The sequence below is a fragment of the Suncus etruscus genome, chromosome 1, assembly GCF_024139225.1.
Source record: "Suncus etruscus isolate mSunEtr1 chromosome 1, mSunEtr1.pri.cur, whole genome shotgun sequence".
Classification (NCBI taxonomy): Eukaryota; Metazoa; Chordata; class Mammalia; order Eulipotyphla; family Soricidae; genus Suncus; species Suncus etruscus.
The window spans coordinates 8,475,456-8,498,219 of NC_064848.1; the positions used below are offsets into that span (position 1 = coordinate 8,475,456).

Genomic DNA, 22,764 nt, shown 5'->3' on the forward strand with positions numbered 1-22,764 from the left:
GTGACCATATGGGATGCCAGGAGATCGAACTGTGATCTATTTTAGGTCAGTGCATGTAAGGCAAACATCCTACCACTTGCGCCACTGCTCTGGCCTCCAGAAGTTTCTTTTCTTTCTTTTCTTTCTTTCTTTTTTTTTTTTTTTTTTTTTTTTTTGGTTTTTGGGTCACACCCGGCAGTGCTCAGGGGAAACCCCTGGCTCCATGCTCAGAAATTGCTCCTGACAGTCACGGGGAACCATATGGGATGCCGGGATTCGAACTGATGACCTTCTGCATGAAAGTCAAACGCCTTACCTTCATGCTATCTCTCTGGCCCTGAAGTTTCATTTTTGTGCCCAAAATTGAATTGTATGTATTTCCCTAGGGGTATTTTTTGGGTTTTTTTTTTGGGTGGGGGGTTGCACCCAGCAGCACTCAGGGGTTACTCCTGGCTCTATGCTCAGAAATCGCTCCTGGCAGACTCGGGGGACCTTATGGGATGCCGGGATTCAAACCACCATCCTTCTGCATGCAAGGCAAATGCACTACCTCCCTAGTTTTAAATGCAGTTCAGGAACTGTATTTTATAACATCATTATAAGAACAACATTTTGACACTCAATAGGAAAGTAGTGCCACGTAGGTTCCATTGCTTCAAATGCTTCTCTCCTTTCTGTAAGTCACCATTCTGTATTCGAGTCACTCTGCCGGACTAAACCCTACCTGAATGGAGCAATAAATAAATAATTTGTTTATTTGAAGGCCACATCCAGTGGTACTCAGGATCTATACCCTGTTCCATGCACCCAAGGAACCATAAAGAGTTCTGGGGATCAAATCTAGGTCCATCACTTACAAGGTAATCATTCTACCTGCTGTAATATGGCTTCAGCCCCAGTTTTGTGTTCTTTTAATGGAGAACTTAAGTGTCCCCTGTTGCCAGGAACCTGGAATAGTACTGCAAGAGATAGTACAGTCCTGATGTTCCACCCTGCCATGCAGTTTATTAGGACAGGTTATAAAAGTGCAGGCACATGGGGTTAGATAGTATGCAGTGGGTAAAGCACTGCTTCGCATATGGCCAACCCAGATTCAAATCGGGCATCCCCTATGGTCCTGAGCCCACCAGGAGTGATTCCCTGAGTTCAGAGCCAAGAATAAGCTTTGAACACTGCCAGGTGCGCCCCCCCCCCCCCAAGGCAAACAAAAAAAGTGCAGGGACTTGCTTGGAGGGTCACTCCCAGTGGTGCTCAGACTGATGGGATCCATCCTGGAGCCTCTACATGTAGAGCATGTGCTCAGCCCTTTCAACTAGTGATCCAATCCTCAGAGTCCCATTTTACCTCTGTGAAGACCCTGTCTCCAAACAACTGCTGGAATCTAAGGTACTAGGGTGAAGTCCTAAGAAGCTGGATAGAATTAAGATAGAGATGTTTCTAGGGGACTTTTCAAGTAGTAACACCTCTTTAAAGAAGCAGGGCATTGGGGGCCGGAGAGATGGCATGGAGGTAAGGCGTTTGCCTTGCATGCAGAAAGAAAGTAGTTCAAACGCTGGCATCCCATATTGTCTACCAGGAGCCTACCAGGAGCGATTTCTGAGTGTAGAGCCAGGAGTGGGCCCTGAGCATTGCTGGGTGTGACCCCCCCCCAAAAAAAAAAAAACCCGAGCTAAAACACTTACACCTTTGGGCTGGAGAGATAGCATGGAGTTAGGGCATTTGCCTTACTTGCAGAAAGACGGTGGTTCAAATCCCGGCATCCCATATGGTCCCATATGTTTCTGAGTAGATAGCCAGGAGTAACCTCTGAGCACCGCCAGTGTGGCCCAAAAACAAAAATAAGAAAAAAAAAGAAAGAAATCACTCCTGGCAGGCAGGGGACCACATGGAATTCCGGGATTCAAACCACTGTCCTCGTCCTTCTGCATGCAAGACAAACATTCTACCACCAAGCTATCTCTCTTGCCCCTGTTAGTTTTTTGGTGTTTGGGTTTTGGGCCACACCTGGTGGCATTCAGGAGTTATTCCTGGCTCTGTGCTCAGAAATCGCTCCTGGCAGACTTGGGTGACCATATGAGATGCCAGGATTCAAACCATCATCCTTCTGCATGCAAGGCAAATGCCCTGTCTCCATGCTATCTCTTCGGCACCTCTATGTTGTTTCTTTTTTTTTTTTGGTTTTTTTTTGGGGGGCCACACCCGGTAACGCTCAGGGGTTACTCCTGGCTATGTGCTCAGAAGTTGCTCCTGGCTTGGGGGACCATATGGGACACCGGGGGATCGAACCACGGTCCGTCCAAGGCTAGCGCAGGCAAGGCAGGCACCTTACCTTTAGCGCCACCACCCGGCCCCTCTATGTTGTTTCTTGATCCCTCTTACCCTTCACTGTATCAACATCTTCTCGTACTTTCTAGAATGCCAGGGACTGAAGATAGGATGGTGTTCACATCTTGAATCTTCTGGAGGAAATGTGGGTGATTCCCCTTCAAGCCCCACCTACCTGTCCTTGCCCACTTGTGAGTGTCATTGTGTCTGAGTTGTTCTGTAGTCAGCCCACTACCTCCATGTGTGCTAGCACACACACACACATCCTCATACACCCCTCCGTCAACCCTTGGTCATGAATTTCCTGCTATACACACTAAATTCATTCATCAAGAGGGAATCATTAAAAAAAAAAAAAGAGTGAATCAATAATTTTTGCTCTTTTGGAAACATTTTGCACTATAGTAATGTAGGGCTCCAGAGTAGAAAGAAGAGACCACACAACTGGAATAAAGTTTAACACTTTAATCCATCTGCCAAGATTCCCCAGCCTGGCCAGCCAGAGCCATCCCCTGAAGAAGATGAGCCCCCGCCCAAGGTCATGATGGAATATTCTCTTATACAGTGACAATTCTAACCACTTTTTAATCTTCTCTTTATGAGCTGTTCAATAAGGAATTTTGGTGAAAGAGTCCCCCAGTTTAATGCTTATGATTGAACCATGTCATGGGGATTATTGGACTTGTTCTTATGGCCCCCATATGCACCGATAACGCCACGTGGCATTGCTCCTTTTTTGCATAGGCACATTAAAATGGGAAAATACTATACATACAAATAAGATCCTATCTAATAGAGATTGGAATACACAAATCTTGAAGTGCAAAGGGACCTTACACCCTGAACATTGACATAATGACCTGGCAAAGGCCTCAGAAGAAAGGGTATTTTCCATTTACCCCTGAACCAGGGAAGCCATCCACGAAACATCCAGGTTTGTCTATAACATCACCTGGAAGCAATCCTCTACCACGAAAGACCCTACCACTGCTCAGACGTTGACCTGCTCAAAAGAGACTTCCCTTAACACTGAGAAGACTTAACAACAACGACCTGCTTACAGGACAGGGCTTCCTGCATTGCCCTTTAATGGTGAGGTGAAACGAGAGGACGCTCCACATCCTGACTTCAATGTAGGATGACTGTGAAACATGACTGTGTTAAAAGTGTGTTGGCACTACGGACAATGTCTTGGATTGGACGATCTAACTTGCCTGGAGCCTAGAGTTGGTCTTAAGCCAGGAAATTTCAGTGGTCGGGTCTCTTTGTATTTAGGCCAAGGTTATTCCTTTCCATGCCCCTCATATTTTGGTTGGCCTATGCAAACAACAATAGCCACTCTAACACCGTTTTTACTGTGCTCCTTTGACTCTAATCCTTAAAAAAAACCCACTTAAAATTTGAGGTTAACTTAAGCTAAAATGCATGTACATGGAAATGTAAAAAATACTATGCATCTAATGTTTAAGGAGTTACGTAAGTTTTATGGCTTTAGATTGCCTTGTGTGCTGTTAAGAAATATTATAATGTGTTACAATCTGGGGACTTGAGGGACAAAGTAATTGTACATGGATTCTGTTTTATTTATCTTAATGTTCTTTGGCTGAAAGTTCAAAGTTAAGATATCAGCAAGGGGACTTCTTTTGAGAATTATGTTATGGGTGATTGTCCTTCCACTGTAACTTTACCTTGTCCTCTTTCTTTGCATCTTTGTTCTCATAATTAAAAATAAAAAAATTTAAAAAAGGAAGATTATATAGGGAAGAGATATAGGGAGGTTCCAGCTTTCTGATGATCATTAAAATGATTGGCTCTTGTCTAGGGGTACCTTCCTACTGCTCCCTTGTCCTTCCCTGATAGGCTACCTAGTACGGCCAGGTAGACTGAGGCCAGGTCTATGAAATAGGCATGTGAAGCCCCAGCATGTGGCTCACACACACCATGTGGTCCTTACAAAATTGTGATTTTCCCTTCTCAGAACCTAAGAAGAAGCCTGCCATGTGGTTATTATAAAATGGCGTCCCTCCTTGTCAGAATTCAGGTCCCAAAAGTGAGTGACCAGTAGTATACAGTCTCTCTCTCTCTCCTCTCTCTTTCTCTCTCTCCTCCCTCTCTCTCTTCTCTCTCTCTCTCCTCTCTCTCTCCTCCCTCTCTCTCTTCTCTCTCTCTTTCTCTCTCTCTCTCTCTCTCTCTCTCTCTCTCTCTCTCTCTCTCTCTCTCTCTCTCTCTCTCTCTTTTGATTTTTGGGGGCCATACCTGGCAGAACTCAGGGGTTGCTCCTGGCCCTGTGCTTAGAAATCACCCCTTGCAGGCTTGGGGGACCATTTGGGGTGCCAAGAACTGAACCTGGGTTTTTCTTGGGTCAGCCAAACACTCTACCGCTGTCCTATCACTCAGCCTCCTTAGTGAGTGTCTTAAAACAGGAAGAAAGCTGTGGAAGAAGTGGGAGGAGAGACCCAGAGTTTCTGCCTCCTGCAGGACTGTTAGCCTCTTGGCATCTTCGCCTCCTCTTGGTGAGCAGCCCGGGGGTGGGCAGCTGCTTGGGAGCTCCCTGCTGCCTAGGAGAGTCTGTGCCATCCGTCATAAACTGGGAATAAAAATTTGGAACAAATGGCCTTAACAAACTAAAACCCAAACATAAATCAAATAGCCGTTCTTTGCTGGACCATGAAGCAACATGATTATCCCCTTCTCCTCAATGACCAGATTAACCGAGGACTAAACTGAAGCAGGGAGCATGCCGAGTCACGCTGAGTCGTAAATGAGAAGGGACCTGAGCCAATCCCAGGTCACAGCATGTGGACCCTTTCCTCAGATAACCCCATGCTTTTCACATGCAAGTGGGCTTTTGTGTTGCAGAGATCAAATCCAGTGTCCCTCTCATACCACATTCCCAGCTCCTATCTCCCCTTGCTTTTTCCACTGCTTTCTGTGATTTTTTTTGTTTGTTTGTTTTTGGTTTGTGGGTCACACCCGGCAGTGCTCAGGGGTTACTCCTGACTCTATGCTCAGAAATTCCCCGCCCCCCCCCCCGCAGGCTCGGGGGGATCATATGGGGTGCTATATGCCAATGCCTTACCTCCATGCTATCTCTCTGGCCCCACCTCTGTGATCTTTTAACTCAGAACCTTAAGAAATAATACAAGTTATAGGGCTGGAGAGATAGCACAGCGGTAAGGCATGCCTTGCATGCAGAAGGATGGTGGTTCAAATCCAGGCATTCCATATGTCGTTCCCCCACCACCAGCTGGGGGCGATTTCTGAGCATAGAGCCAGGAATAATCCCTGAGTGCTGCCAGGTGTGACCCAACCCCCCCCCAAAAGAAAAAAATAATACAAGTTATGTCATTAATTGGAGCTTTTTGAAGTATTTGTTTTGGGGAGGGGCTAGAGGAGTCATACCTGGTAATGCTCAGGGGTCAATCCTGGCTCTGCACTCAGGAATAATTCCTTATAGTGCTTGAGGAATCTTATGGAAACTTGGGGATGAATCATAGATTGATCCCATGTAAAGCAAGTGCCTACCTGCTGTGATCTCTCTCTGGCCCCTCGGAGTCCTCTCTACCTCATATGAAGATGGTAGTTCAAATTAAAACTGACTCCCAAAATAAAAAAATTAAAAAAAAAGCCTGCCTCCCACAACCCTAGAAAGTTAAAGAGAAATCTTTGAAATGTTTCATGGCTCAATTTTGTTCTGATTATTAATATGGACATTGTTCATTGCTGGATTTATTTACTCATCTCGTTTCTTTTTTCCTTTCTCTCTTTTTTCTTTTTCTTTCTTTTTGCAATGTCAGGGATCCAACCCATGGCCTTACATACAATTAAGTGTTATTCTCCTGAGCCATATCCATGGCCCTCATCTATTCATAATAAATTTACTTTTCAAATATTTGTTTTATGGGGGGGGCACATTCAGTGATTCTCAGGGTTTATTTCTGGCTTTGTATTTACAAATTATTCCTGGTGGGACTTGGAGGACCATATATGTTGCCTGGAATCAAAAGAGGGTCAGCCACATGAAAAGCAAGCACCCTACCTGCTGTACTATTTCTCTGACCCCACCCATCAGATATTTTAGCAAGATTCATCTAAATCAAAGGTTAACTGGGAGAGACTTGCCCAAGGGATACTGGTAATTATGGGGGACATTTTCAGCTATTACTGTTTGGCTGTGAGTGTATGACATTTACAGGGAGAGACCATTTCAACTGCTGCCTGTGCTTCAGAAAACTCACCTTCCCCCTTAAATCTCAATGTCAGGATGGAGCCATGCTGATATAAAGTAACACAAAAATTATCAGAGATAAGACAGTGGGTAAAGCACTTTTTTTTTTTTTTTTTGGTTTTTGGGTCACACCTGGCGATGCTCAGGGGTTACTCCTGGCTCTATGCTCAGAAATCGTTCCTGGCAGGCTCAGGGGATCATATGGGATGCCAGGATTTGAACCACCGGCCTTCTGTATGCAAGGAAACACCTTACCTCCATGCTATCTCTCCAGCCTGGTAAAGCACTTTCTTACATATGACCATACGACTAACCCTGATTAGACCTTCAGAACCATAGAGGGTCTGCTGAGCACTTCTACGAGTGATCCCTGAGCACAGAGGCAGAAGTAACCCCTGCACACCACCAGGTGTGTTCCCAAAACCCAAAAATTTTTTCAAAATGTCCGATCAGGCCTGTTCCCTCAAAGAACCTGCATTTTCCTGGATCCCAGCATTGCATTCTTCTATTTCTGTTGTTCTTATAAACATTGGCAGGAATGTCAGTAGCATTTGAACATTTGGGGTTTTTTTTCCCACTTTATGCTAGCTACATCTGAGCTTCTGTCCCTCTTATATCACTGTATTCCCAGCTGCCAGAAGTATTTGGGGTTGGCAGAAATGAATCCATTACCTGACCAGTCCAAGTGTGCTCTGGAGGAACCCCTGAGACATGTACGAGGTACATTGTCTGGAATGGCAGGAGCTATTTCTGAGCAGACAACCAGGAGTTACCCCTGAGCACCGCTGGGTGTGCCCCCCCCCAAAAAAAAGACACTGTCTGGCATGGAAGAGGTAGCCTATGTGAGCTCTGCTGTGGCTGGTCTTGTCCACCTGTAGCTGAGGTCTATTGTCATCATGGTCTTCATCTTTAAAAGGCCTCTGTGAAGTGCCTTGGTTCATATATTCTAGCTCTGGGGCCCTGTTGCAGAAATCTTTCCCTGGAGCCCTGCAGCAAGCATGTCTCTTTCGCCAGCAGCACTTATGTCCACCTAGCATGAAGACCCCCCAACAGGCAACATCATTCATGCCAAGTGTGAATGGGCAAAACAAAACACACTCAGTTCTCCATGGGCTCTCACATCCTCTCTTACTGCTGACTCCAGGCTCTTTGCAGGATGTGGGGATATTAGAAATTTCGGGGTAGCTTCTAGCAATTCTAGTGGGAAAACAGATGCATTACAGGTGTGAGAGCCTAGTTTGAGCTAGCAAATTCCCCCCTGAGACCACTCAGGAGTGATCCCTGAGTGCAGAGTCGGGAATAACCCCTGAGTGGTGCCAGTGTACCCCTCTCCCACAAAAAATACAACAGAAGTAGCCAGAGCTATAGCACAGCGGTAGGGCATTTTGCACCCAAAAACCAAAAAACAAAACAAAACAAAAACCAAAGAATACAACAGGAGCCAGAGTGATAGTATGTATGGTAGGTAGGTAGTATGTTTGCCTTACACACAGCCAACCTGGGTTCTATGCCAGGCATCTCATATGATTCCCCAAGCTTTCCAGGAACTTCCCCACTTCAAGGAGTCAACTCTGAGCACTACCTGGGGCTAGGCAGTGGGGCATGAGGGCAGCAAGACGACAGGTACAAGACTGGAAGCTAAGAGTTCCAGACAAAGGTGTTCAAAAGTACCACCCCCCTGAATGCAACTCTGCCTTTTTGTCTCACTTGGCAATCCCTTTCCCTCCTGTGTAGGTGTTCCGTGAACAAGGTATCCTGTTTGGCTACCGGCATCCGCAGAGCTCTGCCACTGCATGCATTCTCAGCCTCTTCCAAATGACCAATGAGACCCTCAACATCTGGACCCACTTGCTGCCTTTCTGGTACCTCCCAGCCCCCTTGACCAGCTAGACTCTCTTAGGGTCCCTGGGAACCCTAGTTTCACTCAACCACACTATAGAAGGGGAGGGCTATGACCCATGCCAATAACTGAGGTACTCCCTTCTGATAGATGAGCTTGGTGATGGAAGATGTTGGGGTGTGGCTCACACCTCCAGTCTCTTCTGCTCCAGCCTGTGATCTCACAGTATCAGCTCATTCTGGCCTGGAGGTTTCCAGAAGCCCAGGTTCAAAAGCCCCTTGATTCTGAGTGTCACATTTTCCCAAGGGTGAATGAGGAGGAATGAGTCTTGCCTTTCCCCAAGCCCTTCAAAGATCCAGAGAAGGTAGTAGAAGTCTTGGATATATCCACACCTGTCAATTGGAAGACAGGGGCTTAATTCACTAACAGGAAGGCTGCATTTGTGCTTGAGGTCTACAGAGACAGTATAGCAGAGAAGGCATTTGCCTTACATGCAGCCCACCTAGTTCAGTCTCCAGAATCCCAGAGGGTCCCCTGAGCACTGCTAAGAGAATGCCCTGAGTTCAACTGGTTGTGGTCCAAATCCAGAGCATGAGCGAGTGAGTGAGAGAGAGAGAGAGAGAGAGAGAGAGAGAGAGAGAGAGAGAGAGAGAGAGAGAGAGAGAAAATCTGTCCCAAAACTTCAAGAACTAAGCAAGGTTCAGTGATAGAGGGAAGAGCCAAATCAGAAGTACCATACTGAGCAGAGGCTGCTGGGAAAGGTAGGGACCTTTTCCTAGGAATGCTGATCATGGGGCCTGGGAGTGCAGATTGAGGACATAGCAAGGCTGGAGGCCTCAAAAGTCCTGTGGAACACAGATCTTTCTGAGACTCCCCTGACTGCCATAGAAATGGTCAGAGGAAAGTGGCTGGTTCAAACTGCCCTCGCAGTTATGGAAAGAAGCCAAGTGAGGGGGGGACATCTAATTGTGTCCAGTGGAGGGGGCCAGCAGAAGGCAGCCTTAGAGTTCTATACCTGCACCATGGAGTGAACTCCAGTTGGACCTGCAGACAGGCGAGGGGGACAAGTCCCTCCATGGTAACTGCAGGCTGTGCTCCTATGAATTAGAGCTTTAAATGCAGGGCCAGGAAATAGAGCGTTGTATTAATTATATAGAATCCTAGTGGTGTGAATGGATGGTGAGGCCTTTCTTGACTCGGCCTGGTGCCTGCAGCCCCTTCGGCTGGCAGGTATGTAGGTACACGGTGATGGTGAAGAAATGATCCACAGCAGTCAGATGAAGTTTCAGGAGAAATCCAGCTTTATTACAAGGCCCTAACTGCCATGTACATATTCCTCATATGGCCTCTAAGCTAAGCAGCCTCTTTCCTGCTCCTGCATCCATCCTGTGATCTGATCTCTCTCCTAGCTGCATCTGCCTCTCCCCTCTCCCCAAGCAACACCTTCATTTCCAACCACAGACTCCTCCCAGCTGTGGGAGGGCCTCACCATCCATCCAGGCGAGATAGGCATTTGGCTTTGGGGGAGGGTAACAATAGGGCAGCGGTTAGGGCATATTCCTAGTATATTCCCAATCTAGGTTCCATCCTCTGCCCTGGAACATTGCCAAGTACATCGCTGAAGACCCTTGAGCACCACTGAGTGTGGCCCAGGAGACAACCCAGCCTTGCAGGCCTCTCAGGCTCTTGCATTGAACCTCCAGGTTGATCCAGGTTCAATCCCCTGCATCCCATATGGTTCTCCTAAGCCTGCCAGGAATGATTCCTAAATGCAGAGGCAGGAGTAACCCCTGAACACCATCAGATGTGGCCCCAAAACAAACAACAATGAATGAAGGAATGAATGAATGAAAAAATCTGAATGCTCATAATATTACAGATGGGTATTGTCTCTCTTGTTCCCATTGACTTTTCCTTGCATCCACCAGAGTGTTTTTTTTTTCTTTTTTTGGTTTTTTGGGTCACACCCGTTTGATGCTCAGGGGTTACTCCTGGCTAAGCACTCAGAAATTGCCCCTGGCTTGGGGGGACCATATGGGACAATGGAGGATCGAACCGCGGTCCTTCCTTGGCTAGCGCTTGCAAGGCAGACACCTTACCTCTAGCGCCACCTCGCCGGCCCCCAGAGTGTTTTTCTAAAAATATTGTAACTTTCCACCTTAGTCTGAAGTCCACTACTGCATCTCGGCTATTTCATCTTGCAGAGTTCATCTGGCCCACAAGCCCATCAGACTGGTGGTGTTGCAGGGAATCGGGGTACAGGGCTTTCCCAGGTCATGATCAGGGACCTCACGCACACAAGGCTCTTACACATGAACACATCCTCATAAACCTCTGTTGTGTGGGAACCGCAGTGACCCACATAAAAGGTGACTCTGAGTTGCCCACTGGCCATCATTCCTATGCACAGAGCCTGGGGGCACCATCTCCCACTGCTGCAGAGATATTCCAGAGTGGAACAGAGGCATTTGAAGATGGACTTGAAAGATAGTACAGACGTCTTGTATATGGTCCACTCGAATTCTATCCTTGACACCATTTTAGAGTCTCCCCAAGTACTTCTAAGAGTGTTCTTTAAATGCAGGACCAAGAGTAAGCCCTGAGCCCCACTAAGTGTGACCCCCCCACAAAAGATATGACTAAAATATCACCTGATAAGGAGTTTGTGACAGTAAAGTGATAGGCCCATGTCTGATCATCACTTGGGCTCACCACACTGGACATGATGATGAACCTTCTGTATCGGACATGAATACTCTATGACCCTGTTCGCTCATTCCCTGTCCCCTGCTGGTTCCCAGTGGTGATAAGTTAGTGGGGAAGTTTGGCCAAGGGAATGGAAGCAACAAGAGTATGGCAAGGAGACTGAGGCTGAGCGGGGCCTGCTGTGTTCCAGGTTCTTCACGTGGAGGTTTGTGACCAAGTTCTATGGGACCAACATCCAGAACGACAGCTACTCCTGGCCTCTGCTCGTGTACATGGGCACCAGTTGTGTGTACCCCTTTGCTTCCAGCTGTGCACACACCTTTAGCTCCATGTCCCAGAAGGCCCGCCACATCTGCTACTTCCTGGACTATGGCGCTGTCAACCTCTTCAGCCTGGGTATGTGTGGTCTGCACTGCCCCGGCTCCAGATCCTGCTGCATCCCCTGGGCACTTGGCTCTCCACAGACTTTTCCAGGCTTGTAGAAAGTGAAGGGAACACCAGGCTTTGTCAGGCTTCCACTCAAGGTTTGTTAAGAAACTTGTCCAGGGGCTGGAGAAATAGCACAGCGGTAGGATGTTTACCTTGCACACAACCGATCCAGGATGAATGGTGGTTCAAATCCCGGCATCCCATGTGGTCCCTCAAGCCTACCAGGAGCTATTTATGAGCTCAGAGCCATGAATAACCTCTGAGCGCTGCCAGGTGTGACCCAAAAACAAAAACAAACAAGAAACTTGTCCACATGTGTTCTGGCTACTATGTTATAACAGGCTCTCTGGAGCAAAAGCCCTGGGCTGTGGTTTGGTGGTTCATCTGGTCCTATGTCCTATAAACTTCTAATAGAACATCATTGGACATAGTATGCAGACAGATAGTACCTAACTTCATTACATTCATTCATTTTTGGCCACATCCAGTAATGCTCAGGGGTTACTCCGGGCTATACACTCAGAAATTGCTCCTGGGGTCAGAGCAATAACACATCGGTAAGGCATTTGTCTTGTATGAGGCCAACACAAGGATTGACCCCGGTTCCAATCCTGGCATCCCATATGGTCCCCGAACCTGCCAGGAGCAACTTCTGAGTGCAAAGCCAGGAGTAACCCCTGAGCATCACTGGGTATGACCCAAAAAACAAACAAAAAAAATTGCTCCTGGCTTGGGGGATCATATAGGCCAGGACACGCAAAGTAGACATCTTACTGCTAGCGCCACCCCTCCGGTCCCATTTCATTACAATTTCACTAAGTAGAACCATCAATTCATTATCAGAATAGTAGACCATCAATTCATTACAGAATAGTTACTGCTAATGCTATGGTTTTTTTTTTTTTGGGGGGGGGGACACCCAGTGACACACAGGGGTTACCCCTGGCTATGTGCTCAGAAATTGCTCCTGGCTTAGGGAACCACCTGGGATGCTGGAGATCGAACCTCGGTCTGTCCTATGGTAGCATGTGCAAGGCAAATGCCCTACTGCTTGCACCATTGCTCTGGCCCCTAAAGCTATGCTCTTAATTGTAAGTTTGTGTAATCTAATTTTTAATAGCTGGGTTTAACAGTTGGCCCACAGGATCCCTGGAACTTACACAGCCCACATTCAGGCTAGAATGAGCCTGCTCTTCAGGGCAGTGCTGGCACAGAGCCCAAGGAAGGTTGAGATAGGCTCAGAGAGTTGGAGAGTGAGCCCAGAGCAGATGAGGAGGGATATAGGCATTCAGCTACCAATGTTTCTTTGAAGCTCTGGTGTTTTTCCTCCTATTTCCTCTCATAGTGGACAGACAGACATCACACCATGAGATGTTCGTATGTTCACTAATACCAGTTTTTGCATCTTCTTGCCTGTTGATCCTGTCTAGGGTTAAAAGGAATTATTTGCCCTTACCCAAGCCAGTGTTCATGACAAGCACAATTCCATCCTATATCATGTGCTATTCTCTCTCTCTTCCTTCATAAATTACACACACACATAATTACCCAAACAAACAAACCCAACCAAAAATGCAAAAACACACAAAATATGTGCAAGCACATAGATACTTCTACATGTATGTACACATATGGGGATTACAGGTTTTTTTCTATGGTTTCAGTTATCCATGGTTATAGTTTAGAGGATTTCATATGTTTTCAGAGGGCTGGAGTGATAGTACAGTGAGTAAGTTGCCTGCCTTGCATGCAGCTAACCCGGGTTCAATCTCTAACACCCAATATGTCTCTGAGCCCCACTAGGAATGATTCCTGAAGGCAGATCCAGGAGTAAGGCCTGATCACCGCCAGTCATGGCCCCAAAACAAAAACCTGGGCCGGGCGGTGGCGCAAGAGGTAAGGTGCCTGCCTTGCCTGCGCTAGCCTTGGATGGACCGCGGTTCGATCCCCCGGCGTCCCATATGGTCCCCCAAGCCAGGAGCAACTTCTGAGCGCATAGCCAGGAGTAACCCCTGAGCGTCAACGGGTGTGGCCCAAAAACCAAAACAAAACAAAACAAAAAAAAAACCTGTTTTGAGAAAGTGAGTCCAGAACACACAGAGAAACATCACATTATGTACTTTTATTAGAGTATGTTGTATAAGTAACTTCTATTTTATTGTTATGAGTCATTTACAATTAAAAGTGTGTGTGGAGGGAGAAAAGTATATTGGATTTTTAATTATCTTCCTCTTACATCTCCACTATGGGCCTGAGAACATATCCCTGGACATAAGGGAGATTATTGAACATGCATACACACATGTATATGTATATTTATGTGTTTGAACATGTACATACAATATTTTCCACTTCAACTTCCCCCTTCTCAAAGCCCCACTGCCCAGTGGCAGCTCTTCACATTCACTAAAGTCTGTGGTTCGAGGGAGAGGAAGCTCAGTGGGCTGAGAGCAGGCTTTGTATGCAGGGGGTCTGTCCCAGCACTATATGTCCTTCACCTCCACCCCCAGCACTACTAGGAACAACCCTGGACCACAGAGCCAGGAGTGGACCCAACACCTGGCTGGCTCCCAGGACTTTTGAGATCTTTCCTGGGCTCTCATCTCTCTCCTCTATCAGCGTGACATCCCTGTTTTCTTACACAGTCTAGGTCCCTGGGTGGTCTCCTTCTGCTCCACATCATCCCCTAACACCTTCAAATAGGGAAGAATTAAAAACAAAATAAAATCGGGGCTGGAATGATAGTACAGCAGGGAGGAAATATGCCTTGCTTGCTGCTGACTCAAATTTAATCCCAGCATTCCATATGGTTGCCCCAGAACCTCCAGGAATGATTTTTTTTTGGGGGGGTTTTTGGGCCACACCCGGTGACGCTCAGGGGTTACTCCTGGCTATGTGCTCAGAAGTTGCTCCTGGCTTGGGGGACCATATGGGACGCCGGGGGATCGAACCGCGGTCCGTCCAAGGCTAGCGCAGGCAAGGCAGGCACCTTACCTCTAGCGCCACCGCCCGGCCCCACCAGGAATGATTTTTGAGTGCAAAGACAGAAGGAACCACTAAGGGGCCAGAGAGATATAGCACAGTGGTAGGACATTTGCCTTGTATGTACGTGGCTGATCTGGGAGGGACCTCATTAGATTCCCGGCATCCAGACAGCCAGGGGCGATTTCCGAGTGCAAAGCCATATGTAATCCCTGAGTGTCACTGAATGTGACCCAAAAAATAATCAATCAATCAATTAATCAATAGTTTTCTTTAAAGAGTAGTAATCCCTGAATGCCACTGGGTGTGGCCCAAAATAATAACAACAACAATAACAAACCACCTTTGAAAAGGAATCTCTCTCTACTTAAACCTTTTACCTGGTTCCCCTGCTCCTCATACTAATGTACAATGGCCTCAGATTATTGGCCATGCCCACTTTCACCGCCTATTGGATGGGCAAATGCAGTTGCCCACTCTTCAAAGGCGAACCTCATCACTTGGCTCTTTCCCCAAGCATCTTCCCTTGCCTTCCCTGTACCCACCATCCATCCCACCCAGGAAATCTCCATACTTTCTCACCTATGAGTAGATGATTTGGGCAAGTTTGTTTTTTCTTCTTTAGCTATTAGTTATTTTATTTTTTTATGTTTACTTTAAGTTTGGGGCCATACTCAATACTCAGGGCTTACTCTCGTTCTGCACTCAGGGGTCACTCCTGGAATGGCTTGGAGGGCCAGAAAGTGTGCTGGGAGTCAAATCAGGGTTGCTCACACACAATCACACACATTCTCAGACACATATTCACACACTCTCACACATGCACAAATGTTGCCCCATTTGTTGGGTCCCGTTTACTACTTTGTTGGTTGTTTGTGTATCCTCAAAGAGCTTCCAGAATGAGAAATTGATCCCCTTGTTCCCTTTTGCAGGGGAGAACTTGGTAATATTTATCCGCAGCAAATAATCCACACAGACAGAAGGGTTAAGGGGTAAAAGGTTGAGCAAAGAGAGTCCTTTGTCAGCTTGCAGCAGGCTCCAAAACACACCTAGAGCCAGCCAGCCAACTCTGGCAAAAGACCCTGAACACCTCGCTCCCAAACGATGTTTTCCATTCTCAACAGCGCCCCCCACCTGGAAGGTCAAGGTGGGACAACAGGCGAAGAATAATCTTAATGGAAATATTTTCATATACAACACACAAATACACACATTCATTACTATAACACTCCTTGAATTAGCTCGGGCTCTCCCACACCAAATCCTAGTCCTTCCTTAAAAGACCTGTGTCTTTTTTTCTTTTCTTTTTCTTTTTTTTCTTTTTTTTTTTTTTTTTTGGTTTTTGGGCCATACCCAGCGTTGCTCAGGGGTTACTCCTGGCTGTCTGCTCAGAAATAGCTCCTGGCAGGCACGGGGACCATATGGGACACCGGGATTCGAACCAATCACCTTTGGTCCTGGATCGGCTGTTTGCAAGGCAAACACCACTGTGCTATCTCTTTAGGCAGGGGAAAAGGACAGTCTGAGAGGCATGGGGTCAGAGTCAGCTCAGGCCACATCATGGGGCCACTAGCAGGACTGTCGCTGAACTAGCCAGGTTTGAAGAGGGTTTTTAGCTATATGTCCCCGATGGGTGACTCTCCCTCCCGGAGCTCCTTGTTTGAGTGCAGGATGATGGAGGTCAGGTGAGAAGCCCTGCAAGCAGGCTAGGCCCAAGCAAGTCTCAAGACTAGTACTAATGCAGGGAAGGGGGGCAGAGGAGTGGAGAGGTCAGGGAGGGGAAGGGTTGCTCAGACAGGGAATGGAGGTGCCAGCAAAAGTCAAGGTCCAGTCAGTGGGGAAGTTGGGCTCCCCAAGTTCCCTGGAGCTCTTGGTGTGACTTGGGCTCCTTGACATGCTGGTTTTCTCCCCAGGCTCAGCCATCGCCTACTTGGCCTACGTGTTCCCCGACACGCTCATGCACACGCTGTTCCATGACTGCTACTTGAGCTTGGCTGTGCTCAACACCCTCTTCAGCACTGGCCTCGCCTGCTACTCCAGGTACTGGTGCCCGCCACAAGGGACTGGGGAGGGATCCAGCTCCATCAGCTGCGGACCTGGGGAGAGGCCCAAGGGGAAGAGTGCTGAGTGCTGAGTTCCATCTGGACTTGCTGTGGCTTCCTGGTAGGCCCCACAAGCAGACGGTCAGTTTAGAGCTTGACTGTCTTCATATCCTTTTATTTTTTCCCTTTGGAGAAGGAGGTAGGGTGGGTTAGGGAATTTGTAGGGCCAACATCAGGCAGTGTTCAGGGTTTATTCCTGGCTCTGCTCAGAGATCAATCATGATGCAGCTCATGCAAGGCTAATGCTTCATGCCCAGTGCTATCCCTCCTGCCCTGACTTGAAATTCTTTTTTCTTTTTTTCTTTTAATTTTGTTTCGTTTCGTTTTGTTTTTGTATTTTTGGGCCACACCCAGTGATGCTCAAGGGTTACACCTGGCTATGCTTTCAAAAATTGCTCCTGGCTTGGGGGATGAACCGTAGTCTGCCCTAGGTCAGCCACGTGGAAGGCAAATACCATTCCGCTGCACCACTGTTCCAGTCCTGTCTCTTTACTTTCTTTCCTCTTTTTTTTTTTTTTTTTAATGATTTGGGGACAGTCCTCAGCCATTCTCAGGTCTTACTTCTAGCATGAGGGGCAATATGATCTGCTGAAAATCAAACCCAGATTGGCTACGTGCAAGGCAAGTGCCTTACCTACTGTACTATCTCCTGTCCCAATTCTTTTTTGGTTTTTGGGTCACACCCGGCAGTGCTCAGGGGTTACTCCTGGCTCCATGCTCAGAAATTGCTCCTGGCAAGCACGGGGGACCATATGGGACGCCGGGATTGGAACCGATGACCTTCTGCATGAAAGGCAAACGCCTTACCTCCATGCTATCTCTCTGGCCCCTATTGGATTTCTTTATGGTGGGTTTTCATTGGTTTGTTCTGACAAATGCTGAATGCAATGGTACACGGTCAGTCAGTGCTATACACGGGAGGACTGTTGTCACCCCTGGGGATCAGAGCAGGCCTGGGGCCAGAGCTGAGGGCAGGAGACTCTGCAGACCATCTCAAGGTTTCTAACACACTGAAGGCCACAGGGCTTAAAGAGAAGATAAAGGGCCTCTAGTGCCAAGGCCAGCACATGGGAATGTAACTGTGGCTGTAATGAGACCCACAGAATAATAGATCATTAAGTAAGCATACACATACGCACACACTTGCACATGAATATTTGTGCGTGCACACACAAACACACACGTGTAAAATAAAATATAAAGTCCTGGGGCCAGAGAGATAGCATGGAGGTAAGGCGTTTGCCTTGCTTGCAGAAGGATGGTGGTTCGAATCCCGGCATCCCATATGGTTCCCCGAGCCTGCCAGCAGCGATTTCTGAGTGTAGAGCCAGGAGGAACCCCTGAGTGCTGCGGGTGTGACCCAAAAAACAAAAACAAACAAACAAACAAACAAACAAATAAATAAATAAAGTCCACAAGTTGGGTGAGACCTCTCCAGGCCACAGGAATGTATCTGTGGCTGTAATGAAGCCCATAGTAAGTACTCATCAGTAAGTAAACATACATGCTTGCACATGCATTTGTATGTGTGTACACACACAGACACACAGACACACTTCTGCAACAGAATCTTGTTTCTAAATCCCCACTGTTTCTTTTTTCTTTTAGTTTGGAGCCACATCTGGCTAAGCTCAAGGCTAACTCCTGTCTCTGCACTCAGGAACCACTCCTAGTGGGGCTCAGGAGACCATAGGGAATGCAGGGGATAGAACCAGGTTGACTTCACACAAGGCTGTACTATTTCTCCAGCCCTGCCATCCCTATTTTCAAGCTCTAGAGTAATTTGCTAAATTCCATCTTTGTGACAACAGGAATTACCAGGTTAAGATCAAATTGGCATCCGCCTTCCCTCGGTACAAGTTGCTTTTGAGCCAGTGTTTCTGCTAACCTGGTTTAGACAAAGGCAAGTCTGAGTCTCTAGAGATTAGTTTCTCTCCTCTAGGTGCATGGAGTGCCCAGGGGCAGTGGAAGTTTTGGAGGGCCTGGTGCCTCTGGTTCCTCCCATCTGTAATCTCTGACTTTAGCGACACTCTGTGCTATGATGCAGTATTGCATCTTGGTAGAGGGAAGTTCGCTCTGTGGCATTTTTACCCTTCTGTTGCTGTCTCTCTTCTGTTCTGCCCTTTTTTTTTTTTTTTTTTTTTTTGGGTCATACCCAGCAGTGCTCAGGGGTTACTCCTGGCTGTCTGCTCAGAAATAGCTCCTGGCAGGCATGGGGGACCATATGGGACACTGGGATTTGAACCAACCACCTTTGGTCCTGGATTGGCTGCTTGCAAGGCAAACGCCGCTGTGCTATCTCTCCAGGCCCGGTTCTTCTTTTTTTTTTTTTTTTATCCTACCCCCCCTACTTCTCTGTTGACTTGACTTTGCAGGCTGGTTCATTTCCTCCCTCCATGGGGAATCACTTTAGCAGCCTGAGTAAAATGTCTCAAGTCACAGGACATCCCCCAAGCCAGGAGCGACTTCTGAGAGCATAGCCAGGAGTAACCCCTGAGCATCACTGGGTGTGACCCCAAAACAAAAACAAACAAACAAAAAAAGAAATAGTAAAGCAGTTAGGGCACTTGCCTTGCATGTGGCCAACCTGGGATTAATTCCCTGTATCCCATATGGTCCCCTGAGCACTGCCAGGAGTGATTCCTGAGAGCAGAGCCATGAGTAATCCCTGAGCACCTCCTTGTGTGGCCTAAAACATCAATAATTAATAAACTAAAGGGCTTCTTGGTAGTTAGATCATGTGGCACTCAAGGACTGTTGCCCACTGTCCCACTGCTGCTTTATTTGTGTTCCACTGAGTTTCAGGATGCTCAGGGCCTTTCACTCTGAGACTGGGTCCATGGGACCATCCATTTGATGCAAGGGTATGAGGAGTGCTCATTGGACCCACTGATAACTTGAGGTGCTGGGTGGACATGGGATCCAGTCTAGACATGTGCTCTAGCCATGTGCTCTCTCAGCCTTGCCTTCAGCTATTTCTCTTTTTTGTTTGTTTGTTTTAGGTTTTGGGGTCACACCCAGCAGCACTCAGGGGTTACTCCTGGCTCTGTGCTCAGAAATTGCTCCTGGCAGGCATGGGGACCATATGGGATGCCGGGATTAGAACCCCCATTCGTCCTGATTGGCTGCGTGCAAGGCAAACACTTTACCGCTGTGCTATCTCTCTGCCCCCACCCACCCTTTTTTTGTTTTTGGATCACACCCGGCAGTGCTCAGGGATTACTTCTGACTGCCCTCAGAAATCCCTCCTGGGGCCAGAGCGATAGCACAGCTGTAGGGTGTTTGCCTTGCACATGGCTGATCCAGTACAGAGGTTTGATCCTCCGAGTGAATATGGTCCCCCAAGCCAGGAGCGACTTCTGAGAGCATAGCCAGGAGTAACCCCTGAGTGTCATCGGGTGTGGCAAGAAGGAAGGGGGCCCGGAGAGATAGCACAGCGGCGTTTGCCTTGCAAGCAGCTGATCCAGGACCAAAAGTGGTTGGTTTGAATTCCGGTGTCCCATATGGTCCCCCGTGCCTGCCAGGAGCTATTTCTGAGCAGACAGCCAGGAGTAACCCCTGAGCACCGCCGGGTGGGATCCAAAAACAAAAAGAAAAAAGAAAAGGAAGGAAGGAAGGAAGGAAGGAAGGAAGGAAGGAAGGAAGGAAGGAAGGAAGGAAGGAAGGAAGGAAGGAAGGAAGGAGGGAGGGAGGGAGGGAGGGAGGGAGGGAGGGAGGGAGGAAGGGAGGGAGGGAGGGAGGAAGGAAGGGAGGTAGGGAGGAAGGAAGGAAGGAAGGAAGGAAGGAAGGAAGGAAGGAAGGAAGGAAGGAAGGAAGGAAGGGAGGAAGGGAGGGAGAAGGGAGAAGGAAGGAAGGAAGGAAGGAAGGAAGGAAGGAAGGAAGGAAGGAAGGAAGGAAGGAAGGAAGGGAGGGAGGAAGGGAGAAAGGGAGGAAGGAAGGAAGGAAGGAAGGAAGGAAGGAAGGAAGGAAGGAAGGAAGGAGGGAGGGAGGGAGGGAGGGAGGGAGGAAGGAAGGGAGGAAGGAAGGAAGGAAGGAAGGAAGGGAGGGAGGAAGGGAGGAAGGAAGGAAGGAAGGAAGGAAGGAAGGAAGGAAGGAAGGAAGGAAGGAAGGAAGGAAGGAAGGAAGGAGAGACAGGTTGGAAGGAAGGAAGGAAAGCAAAAGAAGAAATCGCTCCTGGTAGGGGACCATATGGGATGCTGGGATTCGAACCATTATACGTCCTGGATTGGCCCTACCGCTGTGTTCAGCTATTTCTCATGCAAGCATGTGTGCACCATCTCAGCTCTTCTAATCCATTTCTTTCTCCTTTGTTTCTGCTATTTAGGTTCCTTGAAATGCAGAGGTCCAGGTTGTATAAGGTGCTGCGTGTCCTTGCCTTTGCCTACCCCTACATCTGCATCTCCCTGCCTGTCCTCTACAGGGTAAGGAAACCCCCTGCTCCCCCTGCCCCTGGGCTAGTCAGACACTCCTTGAGCAGGTCTCTGAGATACCCACAAGAGAACTTAGTGCCCCTTAGTAGTATTTGCAGAATAATTAAAGGGTTATGTAAAGACACAGATTCTGAGGACCTATTGAGGACAGACAAGCCAGTGTCCAGGGCTAACGAGTTCAGCAAGAGAGGCAGCCTGGGACTTAGTAGGAGTGACTAAGAGAACTAAAGAATCAAAGTCACAACACCTCCAACTGTCCTCTTGTGGTTGCCAGAAAAACATGAGAAAGAGCTGACTGGTGGGGGCTGGAGAGATAGCATGGAGGCAGGGCATTTGCCTTGCATGCAGAAGGACGGTGGTTCAAATCCCGGCATCCCTTATGGTCCCGTGAGCCTGCCAGGAGCGATTTCTGCATGCAGAACCAGGAGTCACCCTTGAGCGCTGCAGGGTGTGACCCAAAAACTGAAAAAAAAAAAAAAAGAGCTGATTGGGGGGCCGGAGAGATAGCATGGAGGTAAGACGTTTGCCTTTCATGCAGAAGGTCCATAGGTTCGAATCCCGGCATCACATTTGGTCCCTCGAGCCTGCCAGGAGCGATTTCTGAGCTTAGAGCCAAGAGTAGCCCCTGAGAGCTGCCGGGTGTGACCTAAAAACCAAAAAAAAAAAAAAAAAAAAAAAAGAACTTTGGGGCCGGTGAGGTGGCGTTAGAGGTAAGGTGTCTGCCTTGCAAGCGCTAGCCAAGGAAAGATCCCAACCACGGTTCATCCCATACGGTCCCCCCAAGCCAGGGGCAATTTCTGAGCATTAAGCTAGGAGTAACCCCTGAGCATCAAATGGGTATGGCCAAAAAAACAAAAACAAAAACAAAAACAAAAGAGCTGATTGATAGCAAGAGAAAAGTGATCTTCGGGAAGTGATGTAAGGCTACTGGCTTATTTAGTAAGTCTAAAGAGAAAAGAGGTGAGTATCCAGTAAGGAAACAAGGCTGCCTTGTGTTTGGCAACTCCAGATTGGGGGCCTAGGATGGAGGGATGAGGGGGCGTGGGGTGGGAGGAAAGGCCAGCAAGGGCAGAGGGCAGCATATGCTCTTAGATCCCTGGGGGTCCAAGTCCAATTCCCATCTTGGTTCCGTGGCCATAGTCAGTGCTCAGACTTTCTGAGGCTCCATCTATTCTCCTGGAAATCCCACCTCCCCACTTCACAGTGGGAGAGAAGAGATTCAGTGAGTCCACCGGATGAGGAAGGGCTGGTCACAGACTGAGGAGGAAGGAGAGGGATAGGGGATGTGAGCACTTGCTTTGTGCTCTGCCTGCTTGGGCACAGAGAGGGGTGCAGCCCAGTCCCTCGAAATCCCAACTCCTTCCTGGAGAACATGGCCTATGCCCATGAAACCAGACAGGCCTGTCCGAGTGTGCCCTGGGTTCTGGGTTTCTGGAACAGCACCAGGGATTCCAGGCAGGGAGCAGAAGGCAGCTGGGGCCTGACTGGGGAGAGGAGGCCAGGCCTGAGAGTGACGAGGAAGAACAGGCTTCGGGATCAAAGCTGCCCATGACCTTGCCTGACATTCCGCCTCGAGGTGGCAGGTGGTGATAGTTGAGGCTCTGAGGATGGAATGATGCCCTGCAAGGCTGGGCCCACAGGTATGGTGTCTGCCCTCATGTCCCAAACACAAATTCTACTTGGCTTTCCAGCATAAAGGCCCTAATGATTCAGAAGCCTTCCTAGGATTTAATTAGGAATGTC

General features: G+C 48.0%; 1 protein-coding gene across 1 annotated transcript in view; it reads left to right on the forward strand.

Moving 5' to 3' along the window:
- The window catches only part of PAQR5 (progestin and adipoQ receptor family member 5), a 37,963-nt gene that overhangs the window by 9,722 nt on the left and 5,477 nt on the right, over nt 1-22,764 (forward strand). The window contains exons 2-5 of the mRNA XM_049778327.1: nt 8,267-8,394; nt 11,269-11,474; nt 16,403-16,529; nt 20,916-21,012. Coding sequence (XP_049634284.1) covers nt 8,267-8,394; nt 11,269-11,474; nt 16,403-16,529; nt 20,916-21,012 — 558 coding nt within the window. The remainder of the gene's footprint in view (nt 1-8,266; nt 8,395-11,268; nt 11,475-16,402; nt 16,530-20,915; nt 21,013-22,764) is intronic.